At 39.6% G+C, this 13,647-nt stretch overlaps 1 protein-coding gene across 7 annotated transcripts in view; it reads right to left on the bottom strand.

The window, feature by feature from the left end:
* USH2A (usherin) overlaps window positions 1–13,647 on the bottom strand; it is a 432,455-nt gene that overhangs the window by 286,969 nt on the left and 131,839 nt on the right. For all 7 annotated transcript variants that reach the window (XR_014545784.1, XM_083604668.1, XM_083604669.1 and 4 more), the window contains 7 exons: window positions 13,178–13,304; window positions 11,598–11,699; window positions 11,165–11,353; window positions 9,954–10,084; window positions 4,768–5,041; window positions 2,486–2,689; window positions 2,247–2,327 (listed from right to left, as the gene is read on the bottom strand). Coding sequence is in view for 6 of the 7 variants with exons in the window: in XM_083604668.1 (XP_083460794.1) it covers window positions 2,247–2,327; window positions 2,486–2,689; window positions 4,768–5,041; window positions 9,954–10,084; window positions 11,165–11,353; window positions 11,598–11,699; window positions 13,178–13,304 (1,108 nt within the window). In the remaining variant the exon portion in view is untranslated. The remainder of the gene's footprint in view (window positions 1–2,246; window positions 2,328–2,485; window positions 2,690–4,767; window positions 5,042–9,953; window positions 10,085–11,164; window positions 11,354–11,597; window positions 11,700–13,177; window positions 13,305–13,647) is intronic.

The raw sequence follows: 13,647 nt of genomic DNA, 5'->3' as shown, positions 1-13,647 counted from the left end.
ATATAAATTTATGGTCTGAGTTACTCTGGTCAGACAATTAGGGCAAAAATATGGCTGCAGTTGCTCGCTTTGGGATGGTCGACCACATGGTGGCATTAAGCTGTATAAGCAGCACATTTGCAAGTCAAAACTCTGCTTTGGTAAAAAGCGTTGGAAAGCAGCTTTTGTGACACAGGAACATTATACTACTAATTTGCAAAGAGACTGGTGATTGCGGTCATATACCAGAGTTGTTTCAGCATTTTATGACAATAATTGAAGAAATCAATTCAGTCCAAACAAAACTGACTGTAGTGCAACAGTTCATGCAATAAAAGGAAAGTTTTGGTTCAAAGACACTGCAAAATGGCTGTCTCAAAAAGTAAATCATCTTTATATTTTCAGCTAGAAGCCACAAGGTTGGAGCAAAAAATGTCTTCCCAAAATTCTCTACCTATTATCACTCTCACCACCAAATTCAAGCAGGGTGGAGCTGAGGCAGAGGCAGATTTAGGGTGGTGTGGTCACACTGGGTGTGCATTCGAGGAGGGTGCCTTCTCAAAGTCCAGTAAGTGCTTGCCCGGCTTCAGGAAGATGTATGAGGACTCTGGCAAAGTCCTAGAGTTCTTCTGCCTCCTTCCGAATGCTGAGCAAGCACTTATTGGAGTTTGGGAAGGTGTTAGGAGGCCTCTAGGACTCTGCCAGAACCTTGTGGCTCCTTCTCAAAGCCTGGCTTAAGCCTGCACTGCAAGGGCAGGGTGGAAGGGAATGGCCCCTTCCCAACAGGAAAGGGAGAAAATTCTCTTCTGAAACATTTTGTATCAGTTAATACTGAATGAAAAAAATCTTGTTAGTTCATATGGTGGGTGAAGGAAGGGCTCACAGAGGAGGACTGGAAGGACCAGAAGCCAAGCCCATTGCCTCTTTCAACAATAGCTTAGGATCAGGTTATCTGAAGGGCCACCTTGTACCTTATACCCCTTGTCCCTTATACTGGGTCATCTACAGAATGGTAGCCTGATGGTCTCATAGTTATCATATATATTATGCAAACTAACACTTTTAGCCTAGTGACACCAGTACTTTGGAACACATTCCCCCTACCCCAACACTGAAATAAGAGGGGCACTCACAATTATATTTCATGGCCTGCTTAAAACATTATAAACAATTGTTTTGAAGAGAATTAATTTGATTCAAGATTGCTCATTTGTTCCATGTTTTATTATTTAATAATATTATGATGTTTGAACTTTTTATTGTATACCACCCTGAATTTTTGCAATGAGTTGGCAGTGAAGAATCACTCTTATAAATAAATATTAAAATAATTTCCAGCAATAATAAAGCTGAATCCATTATGGCAGTGGTTCCCAACCTTTTTTGGGCCATGCCCCATCTAAGCATCTCTAAAATCCTGATCACCCCCGTGACATATAATTCTTATTATTTAAAAAGTGAACTCCTATTCATGTGGAGGAAACCTAAAAGGTCATGCACTATTAATAACCCATTCTCGACTTGCCCCCTTAAAAATCAAATTGCCCCCCTGTGGGGCATATGCCCCACATTGGGAACCATGGCACTAAGGTGTCCACAAGTTTTCACCCTATTTGTTGTGATATGTTCAGTTCCACCAAATATTCTCAGGGTGGTGCTGAAATTTTCCAACAATTCAGGGGGAGCCTGACTTTCCACCCCAATGCTTATCTTTTTACTCAGCTCTATCAATAAATGTACTTGCTGGACATATGTGGTTGTCAAATTTCTAACATTTGTATGGATCATGTGTGGCCTTGAACCTATGAAATTGGGCTACACCACTAAAACTGATGTTTTATCTATAGGGATTGGAGTATATGTATATGTATATGTATACCCCGCTCCCGAAAAGTCTCTGTTCAGGAAAAAAAAATGGACAAGTGCCCACAAAAACAAAATTATCATCTGGCAAGTCAACGCATAGCTTAAGATGTTTCTTTAAAAGATACGAAAATCAAGAAATATATGAAATATATGGACCAGAATATAATTCTGTTTTATATGTGCTGAGGCCCACTAAAAACAATTGTCATAGCATATTTAATCCTACATTGAATTGTAACCATGGTATTTCAAGTTCCAAATAACAACAGTAAGAACTGGGCCAAAAGCCTCTTTGATTTCAGTGTGTAGTTTTGGTGTGTCTTCTCTTTTTCCACACTAAACATTGCCATTGCTACCAAGCCAGACTGGATACAAGAACAAAATGCAGAAATGTTAATTACCCGATTCTCTTGTGCGACCACGATTCCAGGCACTAGATACAGTTCCTCCTTCATTAGATGCAATTGTCCGGTACAAATATTCTTGCAAGAAAGAGAGAGAAAGAGAGGGTGTGTATAAATGTGAGAACAAAAGATAAAGGTAAAGGTAAATGTGAAAACAGAACAGTAGAAAATGAACTAAAATGAAAATGAACTAAAGCTACACAGCTTTTCATATAAGGAAGAGGCCCGTGTGGTACCTGTAAATGGCTGTAGACCACTCTCATAAACACTCCTTTCTTTTCCTCGGTACACTAGGATGGAGTCATTCCCCCTGCAGTTAACAGCACTGTCAGTTGATAGGCATCCATCCAGATTGACTCTGACAGCACTGCTGGACACAGATGCCAAGTTAACGACAGCACCTCGTGTAAATTTAACATCCTTCATGCAGCCACCAAAACCTAGCAAATAGTAAGGGATTAGTATCACATAAAGGGCTTCAGTTGTTAATTAAGAATCATGTTTTGCTTCTTGCAGTGCTACATTTCAGCGATAAGGAGAGCTAGATGTAAACGTTAAACTTCAAATTATGTTTGAGAAATGATTAAAAAAATATTTAAGCTGATACAGAGCTATCATTCCTGAATTTCTACCGCACTGAAATGTACACTGATTATCCAACATTTCAGCCGACATGGAAAAACCTTAATTTTGCCACTTGTCAGCATACATTCACATCAACAGGTGCAAAATATTGATTTGGGAGGAAACCTATCACAGATTCTTCCTATAATATATAACTTTTATGCTATTTGTAGTTAAATGCTGTTATCATAATAACAGAAGCAGTGTGAAATGGCTATTTTCACAACATGAATATTCACATGTGCTTTACAGTCTAATTATTGTAGTCATAATATAAAAAATAGAAAAGTACTTGGAATGCCTTGCTCTAATTGGGTAATAGTAGGTGGGTGGGTATTTATTTGTTTGCTTTCATTTACCTAACTCCAACCTGAAATTACACACAGAGCCAATGTGGGTAACTAACTAATTATTGCTTTTATTAGAGCAAAGTCACTTCAGGATGAGACAATTTGCAGTGGGAAAATGGTGATGGGGGTGAATAACAGACACCTTTCCCACCTCTACATTTCCAGTTGCAGAGTGGGCAAGGCACATCTTAAGAAAACTGTGGCTGTTCATCTTCTGAAAAACTACCCTCTCCCCCAAAACAGCTTGTCTACAACAAAAGCAATCCAAATTGTGCTAAAAACATATATAATGTTTATTTAGGCATTTAAGTAAAGAAGAATAGGCACACTGCAAATCTGAAAGGCACACATGAATCAACCAAGTGACACACCCACCATTCAGATTTGCTATGTCCACCCCTGCGTAGAAGCGCTCCCTAACATAGACTGTTCCTTTCTTCTGCCAAATGCATAAGGGTGTATACTTTGTGGCTTCAGGGCAGAAACCCTGCCTTTGCCTCCAGTGTCTACGTCTTCTCCATCCATGACATTCCCAAGCTGAGCTGGAAAGTCTGTAAGGAGGCTTCTTAGTGCATTTGGCTAGGCATGCTTAGAAGTCTCCCTTCCACGTGTGCCCCTTACATATTTTATACCCTCACACCTTCGGCCGAACACTGCTATTGGTAGTATAGCACTGTAGGTAGGTACTTCCTACCTCCTGGTGGCCTGCTTTGGAACTTATCAGGAGCTTCTGCAGCAAAGGCCAAATATGAATTGCTAGAAATCTAATTTGTTAACTTGCCAAAGAGGATACGAAATGCAAAGCCATGGTATAGCCCTAGGCTTCTGAAAGTTAACTAGACAACCCCTGGGTCTAGGATCTCTAGAAGCCCCGAACAAAAAGCCCCCAAAATGTGTGTCCTCACTTAGGGGTCTGGCTGGGATGAACAGAGAGTGCTGCTAGAATCTGACTCTAAGCTTTACTACAGCTGCCCATCGCTCAGTGTACAAGAAATACCAACTGTGGTGTACAAGGACCTCAGTCATCTACAGCAAGATGTACCCATGGGTTAATGTTTGAAATTAATTTAACATACCACTGTGTATCTTCAATATCATGGCAGCCTTGTTAAGAGCAACTATTTTTTCTTGTTAAAGGAGAAGGCAAGGAATAAATTCTTTAAAATTTAATTGTGCGCAATCAGCACCCATGTGACCGCTAACACATGCACCATTTTCAGTGCTGAAAGGGATGGGGCAGAACAGGGAGGGGCAGTACACGGCAGAATGGACTTGCATGCATCCTGCTGACATGTGCCGCAGCCAGGAAGAGAACCCCTAAAGTAAGCTGGAATTCCCCTGTACAAAAGGAGTATTTCACAAATGGTGGGGATTGCTTCCATTCCTTGAAAGCTGGCTCCAGCTTTGGGGAGGCCCTTGAGCAAGTTCTCCACCTGCTCTTTCTGCATTCCATCTACTTGACCAAACTGTATAACTGCTCAGCACGCTGCCACAATATATGCTTTCCACTTGCAGACATGTTTCCTTCCCTTGTAGGAACATACCTTGTTCTAATCCCAGCTTTCTAAAGACATTCTGGACCTCATCTGGGATTCCTCCAATGTAGACTGGAGAGTTTACAAACAGCTGATCTAAACCAGGTTCCACCACATGTTCTTTCAATTCATTTACGCTTGCTGAAACTACAAACCCTCCTTTCTTCAGAATAACTTTATTCCATTTTCCATCGCAATAGGACAAGCCTAACCAGAGATTCACATGTGTCAAAACAATGCCATTGCTTAGCAGAAAAGACAAGACTCCGCTTTTTAGTTCTGCCTGTAGTTCAAAGTTGAAACAGAAAAGAAAGAATTGATGACAGCAAGAAAGACAAAAATGCATTTAAGCAATGGAACAAACGTAAATAGTAGCTAAATAATATTCATTAACATTTCAGTGACAGTGCTGGTCCCACAAGAAGAAACACAAAATAAGTAATTTTTATCAGCACAATTAGGGTGCAATCATATGGTCCATGAGATGTGATTTGACAGATTAGGAGCTCTGTCCATGAATGTCTCCTTGTTGCAACCACCACTAATGTTCCAATGAAACCAGCAGAAATTATTTTTCCCCAAGAGGGGAAAAAAAACCTTTAAAAGTGAAAAGAGACCATGGAGCCCCTCCTCACTTTCTACCCTGCTAGTGTGAGTCCAGTAGGGATTTGACAGAGCTCTGCCCATGTTTAAAAAACAAACCGCAAGCTTTTAAATCACATGACACTTCCTTAAGACAGATTGCTTCGGCTTGATAATTACAAACCTGGGTAACCTATATCTCACTATTTTTCAGTCTCAAGACAAGGAAATTGGGACAAACATGCAGCACAACCTAATGTGTGTTTACTCAGAAGTAAGTCCCACTGGGTTCAGGTAAGTGTCTGTGGGATCACAGCCTTAATTGTGTAGGAAAATGAACACAAGAAAAGCACCATCTGAAAAATGTGTGTAGTTCGAGGGATATAGCAAAATGCATACTTGAGTGTCCACTAGTATTGCAGGGTCCCTTCAGGAAAAGAAAAGGCTAAGAAGTAAACCGTACATCTATCTGTAGTGGAGTCCCTACAGATAGGGACTGCTGGATGGCACCTGGATGGCCTCTTTCCAGCAACTCCTCCAGCCAAGCTAGTGCCAAACATATTGCTTTGCTTTCCTTGGACCGCATCAGCAAGGCTGGGGGGGTCTTGCCGTCTGGGCAGCCCAGGACATACACATTGCCCTGGCTTGCATCCAGGGGAGGTCACTTTGGTGCTGCTAACACAGTGATTTGGCTTCACCCACAGAGGCGCACTCCATTGTCTCTAGAGACAGACAAATGCCAACAAGTATTTTTAGAATGTAGAACTGCTCTAGTCAGAGTTAAGCACTTTAAAATCCCATTTATTTTGATAGAAGCATTAAGCACATGCTATTCTCCTTTCATTGAAATCAACAGAACTTAAAAAGTATTAACTTGAGCTGATCATGATCTTTATTTCTAATCTGTGTGTAACTAGCTTATGACTTCATTACTGAGATTTGCATAACTGATGGGAGTAAAAAGACTGACCTAAAGTATGACTGTATCTTCTAATCATTGTACAAAATGGGAAAGTATGTATTTGCCAACTGTATTATGAAGAATATTATGACAAGTCCACTGAGAAAGAAATCCCAGATCTGCTTAATCTAACTGCTAACTTTAAATTTAGTGTACTGAATTTTAAATATACATGATTCATGCTGGTCCAAAAATAATATTGCATATTTTTGGAAATGTCTGAAGAAATGGTTTCTTTAAAAAAAATGGGGTATATTTGAGGGTATATTTATGAGTCAGTTTATCTAATATAAACACGCATCACCAAAATGTTCATTTTCTAGTTAAATTGCCTGCATGATTTCAATAGTCAACACTGCCTCTTGTTTGGGATGCAGTGGTAAGTATATTTTGAGATTCTAAATTGTCCAGCTCAGGGGAAAAATGACATTTAAATAAGGTTCTTTGTGAAAGAAAAGGATTAATAAGGCCACAGGAAAAACAGACATTTCAGCATCCATGCCAAAATCTTATTATGTGAAATAAAGAGGGCAACTTAAGACGTGCATTTTCTTTTCTTAAAGATACATTTGTTTAATAAATATCATCATCTTGTATCATGTATCAATATTACCAGATAGGCAGATAGAATATATATTTAGGTTTTAAAAAAATGACCCCAGCTGATCAAACATGTGTTTCCCGTTGCCAGCTCAGTCCTGTCCCTGGTTTCCACCCCCTCCTTGTCCTTTCATCTTCTGAATTCAAAGACAGGAGCTACACAAAAGCAGTCATTGAGCTGTCACACACTCCTTTCCAATGAGACTTTAGTGCTAGTTCTCATGAAAGACCATATAATCCCATCTGTTATGATCCGTTAAGGGAAGAAACTGGCTGCACATAATAAAATAATATAATAATTCACAACAAATGGCACTGTGAGGCGACCTCCTGAAGAGAAAATGTACTGTGTGCCGTTATCCCGCATATCTCACCAGTTACAGCCATCAGTGTCTACACCGCAAAGGGTCTGTGAGATAGAAAGTTTAAAAAGAAGGCACTCTGCAAAAGAAGGGTGTCCTTGGGGTGCATTTTACGAAGGAAGCTTGTTTCTGAAAGGTTGCCATATCGCCCACTGTAGGCCAAATACTTTAAGTGCTACACATTGCAAGTATTCTGACAGTAGCTGCAAATCGTTTGTAAGGAGTAGATTACTGGCTAGCTGTTCAGAATGGCCAGTTGATGGTTCATCAGTGAATTTGGTGAGAGGGAACTTGAAGGAGCATCTCCACCCCCCATCATTCAGCCAAGACATTAAGATCCAGCTCCAAGGGAATTCTGGCAGTTCCCTCATTGCAATAAGTGAGGTTACAGGGAACCAGGCAGAGGGCCTTCTCAGCAGTGGTGCCCACCCTGTGGAATGCCCTCCCATCAGATGTCAAGGAAATAAAGAACTATCTGACTTTTAGAAGACGTATAAAGGCAGCCCTGAATGTGGAAGTTTTTAATGTTTGATGTTTTATTGTGTCTGAAGACTTAATTTGTTGGAAGCTGTCCAGAGTGGCTGGGGCAACCCAGTCAGATGTATGGGATATAGATACTGTTGTTGTTGTTGCTGCTGCTGCTGCTGTTGCTGTTTCATAAGAATTTGGACAAAATAATGTAGCCTGTCTCTTTCCTACCTGCGACTAAATGGAGGGGACAAGTTTAAGATGCACCTGTGTGTGTGGAAAAAACTAAAGTTTCCCATTTTGGAAAAGAAAGAATGCCAAGAATGGTTAAAAACACCTTGAGAGTGTGGGAGACCTCTCTCCCCTGGGATCTTGTGTGGGATAGTATGGCTTGTTAATGTGACTCTTTGCCTACATAAATGTTTTGTTTTGTGTATTTAAAGCCAAATCAAACATATGGAGTACTACCCCTGAATTTTTTCCAGTTCAGGAAAACGTAGGGCACACAGTAATATTATTTGTCAGCTCAAATATGCATAGATACTTTCTGCCTCCACTACTACATTAACGCAGTAGTGATAAGAAGTTAATTGTAAAGTGCAGCTCAGCAACACAGAAATGGAAGGTGCTCACCAATGTCAGGGGGGAAAATGCAAAGAAAAAACATTTAGTTGTCCATGGCTTTAGCTATTTAACTATCTATGGCCAGTAGCAATGATGGCCTGACATGTATGCAAATAGGGAAATCTAAACTAATTCCTTGCAGTAAAAAAAGGGGGGGCTTTTTTCTATAAGCTATGTTGCTTTTTTATTTTACAGTCAAGTAACTGGTTTAAGTATCTTAATGTCTTTGGAAGAGAGTTGGGGAGTTACTAAAAGACAGGTGAACTATGTGATGGAGTGGCTTTGATTCATGGAAAAACCAGGTTGATATCCCTGCTGAATAACACTGAAATAAATTTGGAAAGCCAATACCGCTGACTGAAATTTGCTTGCAAATGCTTCACTTTGCATTCAGGTGTTGTTGGGCTTTTCAAATTATTTGATTGTTTTCAACAATCCCTGAAGGGAGCTGTAGTTAGTCATAATTTCTGGAAAAGTGGACTTTGAGGCAGAATGAACTCACAGAAAACAATAAAGCTTTGGAGTGAGAGGGATCTGCTCATCATTACTTAGGATATCCATTTGGGGTTGTGTTCAACATAGCACTACGGAGAACTTTCTGTCATCACAAGACTTACTCTTTGTGCAATGGAATGTTCCTCCCCTCTTCTTTTTCTCCGCACCACCTAAATCTGTTCTGGGGGTTCCCTCAAACTTCCAGAACAGATCTGGGGAGTAAGAAATCCTGTTGCTCTAGCACTAATGCACTAGTATAAGAATATAGCTGACTATCACCCATGGTGTTCATGTACTGTGCATGCACTAAAACTGATGGATACTATCAGCACTTACCTACTTTGTGGTGCACCTGTTAGGGGAAAAGATGGGAAAGGGTGTCCCAGACAAAAGCTGGGTGCTATCCAGCCTATGGAATGAAAAGCCATAGGGTGTTCATTTATACTAGCACTTGTTTGAGTGCAGCAAAAAGCACCACATGTCCTTTGCAGGGCCAATGTGCTTAGGACTTGTACTGCAACCCTCTGGGCAGGGACCATGTTACTTCTGAGTTCTTTATAACACTAAGCATGATATTAGTGGTCAAGAAATGTTAAATACTAATGGATGGCCTATTAATGGATGGCCTTTTCAAACAACTTCAACTTCCAATAATCTGTGATCCCATGATTGTATAAAGGTAGAGAAACCAGATGGCCTGGCAATGAAATACATTAGTGAAATGGCACAAGACAAAAATCAATAAGATACTATTCTTTCTAGCTATAAAACTATACAGGAAAGTAGATTAGGTCACAGAGGTTATGGGAATATCACTATACCTAAGAAACAAAATTGAGGACCTAATGAACAGTCTTTATGGATGCACACTCCTATTCATATAACTACTGCTATGATTAGTCCACTGTCCTCCAGATTAGGACAAAGGTAATGAGTTACTTCAATTGACAGATGGGAAGAATGAAATCAAGTAGCAATTGATATATTCTCTCATGTAAATTCCTTCATATCATGCAGTTTATCCTGCCACACAAAGGAGATCCAGCATCTATACCTAAAAATTATTAAACAACCTATTTGAAAACAAAAATATCAACACCTACAGCAATGTAATCTGGCCCTTCTTTGTTGTAAATGAACAGAAGTAATCCATTCAGCTGATCCGTTTTAAAAATAAAGGAAATCTCCATGTCTGGACCAGCATGTAAAACATTTGAGTGAAGTTCTAGGAAACCTTAAGAAAGAGAAGAAAAGAAAAGAAAACCATGCAAAGAATGTTATATTGCAGTTTCTATAATTATATAAGTGAGAATGAAATTCAGTCAAATTCAGTTCAAGGAATTGTGTATAATATCAGCCCAATAAATAGAGGGCTTGTTTTTGAGATGAATGAAATGAATACTGAAGTCATAACTTAGCAGTAAGTTAGCCACACTCATGTAGGCTTCCCCCTTCATTTCAACTGCATTTGGAACTACATACTGAAATGAGAGAGAAATTTCAGACAGGCAGATTTGCCTTTGTACAACACTGTGTGTGTGTGCATCAAAGCCACTGTATCTTAAACAGGTCATTGGCCTGTGATGACTTTCTCATTAAACTCAATTTCACTAACAATAACATTAAAATAACTAGAAAATGCAAGCAGCAATGGTTGGAGAACAAAGCCCTGTGTAGGATATCAAATGTGATATGCCAGAGATGACCAAGGGCCATCTTGTCTGGTGAAACGCAATGCCCTTGCATGGGTCTGGTTTTGTGATCAAGATGAATATAACCCAATAGTATGGACTCCATGATGTCTGACAGGTGAGTGAGACTGATCACATGGTCCCACACCAGCATCTCTAGGGTGGGGCCATGTCCCATCAGTCCCATCCACCCTTCATATACTATGACAGGTCTGGAGGAAAGTGCAATTACAGCAGCTTCCATGTTTTTGCGCATAACATATTCAGTAGACTTAAGAGTAATTAAGAAGTAAAATGAGGCCCTTTCAGTTTTTATTCTGATGTTATGGGACCTGCTATTAGAAGCTCAGCCCTACTGACTTTTCAGAAGATCTGCAAGCCATTGCTCTTCAGAAAATCCATTTTAAGGGATAAAGCTGGCTAGGTTTTCTCCAGATTTTGCTATATTGTGCTGCTTCTATTTGATCGTTTAAAAATATAAATGTATTTTAAATTTGAAAAACACCAAATTCTAATTAAGATCAAATAAAATATTTTCTATTTTTTTCACCTCACAAAATTCAGAACAACAACAACAAAAAAGCACAGGCAGTATTTCAAACAATTTTAATATGGGGTTATACCTTTCCCAAGAAAATGTGCTCCATTTGCAAGCATGCCTGGACACCCTTCCCAGCTGTGATAAACATTTCTTTGCTCCACGGCTTCCTTCCATTCTAAAGGCTCCCAAACTTCATGTGGGTGATGCACCTTTTTCAAGGACACGTCTCGGAGACACCCCACAAATCCTCTTGTAACTATTTTAGAGGCGCCTGACAAAAAATATGTTAAAAAGCTGAAATGCACAAAATATAATGAATTTGTTGGAAATAAGAAATAAAAACAATTAATGTATAACATCAAAAGTGGTCCAATCAGGTCCCCAACTCATCTCACTTGGAATGGCTCTGGGGCTTCATACTTGGTACTGCAGTAGGACAAGGACTTCGAGCGAATACTCAAGGGTAGGCTGGGAAGTGAATGTATTGCCATGCAAACCATGCAACACTTTCTTACCTGTATCTTTTCTTAGGATTGTAAAACCCTGTGGAAGTCCTCCAACAAAAACTCCTGTGTTTTCTCCAATAATGGTACTACCACTGACAGCTGATGAGGAACCTAAAAACAGCCAAAGAAATTTTATTCTACTGAGAACTAGACGATATCAGGTCAAAATTCACCACCATGGAAAAAGTAGAGAACAATCTTTATTTATTTTAAGTATTTATTGGCCACATTTCAAGACAAAGTCCTAACAATGTGGTGTGCTGAGATTAGATGAACTACACAAAGATGCATTTGAAGCATCAAAGACCATTAAAAAAACAGCACTGCAAGGAGCTTTTGAGTCTCAAGAATCAGCAGCAAACATGGTTGAAGAAAGGCAGATTTAAACAGATGAGTTGTCAAAGCACATTTGAAGGCCTGCACTTTAGAAACCATATATACATAATTCAGATCCACAACAGTGGGGACAAAACTGAAAAGACCCTATCTCTTACGCCTGACAATGTAATTTATCTCATTTATAGATACACAGCCATAATAGCAAACAGGATGAAATTAGGCAACTTGGTATCAGAAGATGATGTGTCAGAACAACAGGGAGTATCTACATGTTTCACCAGCAAGCCCACTTGTATTGATGCTATGACCAAAGGGGACCAGGAGTAGGTATGGGATCCAGGGCAGGAGGAATGAATCAGAGCTACACTACACCAAGATTTGGCTAAACATGTCATCTGAACATGAGATTGTGGTGAAACTCTTTCCTCCTTAACTAAGACCTGAAGCCAAAGTTTGATCTTGATTACAGGATGTGGTTAAGGAGGAGAGAGCTGGACCATGATCCCAGCTTCAGATGAGATATTAAGCTAAACTTTGGCTTAGCTGTCATGCCACTCTGAACTACAAGGAGAAGGAAGGTGCAAAACACATCCAAACAGATAATCCAGGGCTATCATTTCCCTGATGATCGGTACCTAAGAAACCTGGTCAGAGAAACTTAGACATCTGAGCTCTAGAACACTGGGTTTAATTTATTTTATTAAGCCCAATGAATCAATGGCTATCTTCTGAAGTCACCAGGATAGTGTCCATGGGCATGTATATCCCTGCAACATTCCCTGTGGCCTTCATGGTTCCCTCCCACATCCCTCTATTTGCTGAAATTAGGCATGAAAAACCCCATTCTATTACAACCAGTAGAACAAGCTCTGGTGTGATCTTGCTTATGGTGTGTGTTGGTTTCTCTAGTTTCTCTAGTTTGCAAGTTTGGCCACAAGCCTGAAACATTTGGCCACCCCTCTGTTAGAGTGAATTACCAACACAAAAGTACCAAGTTGTTCATTTGGAAAGGGCTGAGAGAGGCCCAGAGGTCTAAACTGAAAATTACCAAGTTAAAGATAAACCTGTGTGTAATTTTCAGAAGCATCATCTTGTATTTTATTACTGCATCCTTCCAATGATCAAGTGTCCAGATATTAAACAAAGATAAGTGAAAATGAAAGAAAAATCTGAAGAAACCTTTAGAAAAAATAATAACGTGACAATCACTTGAGAAAATTAATAATAATGCTATGAGTTGAGAGAATTACCTGTGAACTGCCCATCCACAGTGATTGTTCCCATAGCCTGATTCCTTACAGCAATTATATGGTGCCAACTGTTATCATTATATTGTCTTCCACCATCATTATCAGGAGTTAGTGCAACAGCAGATCCCTTTTAAAAGATATTTAAACAATTAATAAAAATGTGCCGAGATAGGTTTCTGAGTCATTATTATATCAGCCTTGAGATACAGAGGCAACTTTGTTTCAAAGTAAAATTAGAATATCCTACAGTATTTAAAGGATCCCCCCCCCCCCCGTGCTGAAATGGTAGAACCATTCACAATTAAACTTTTCAACTTTGCACACAATTCAGCGGTAAATTATCATTACACACAACCTCATTACATCTTCATCCAATAATGTTAGTGCAATGCAAGGGTCAGTTCTCACTGAGCTGACTGAAAATGGTTCCAAACAAAAATTAACCAGCAGCGACCAGGGTAGAAAGTAAG

The sequence above is a fragment of the Podarcis filfolensis genome (genome assembly GCF_964270895.1).
Source record: "Podarcis filfolensis genome assembly, chromosome: 3".
NCBI classification, from domain to species: Eukaryota; Metazoa; Chordata; class Lepidosauria; order Squamata; family Lacertidae; genus Podarcis; species Podarcis filfolensis.
The sequence above is the reverse complement of the archived record's forward strand: the minus strand, read 5'-3'. Positions and strand labels throughout refer to the sequence as shown.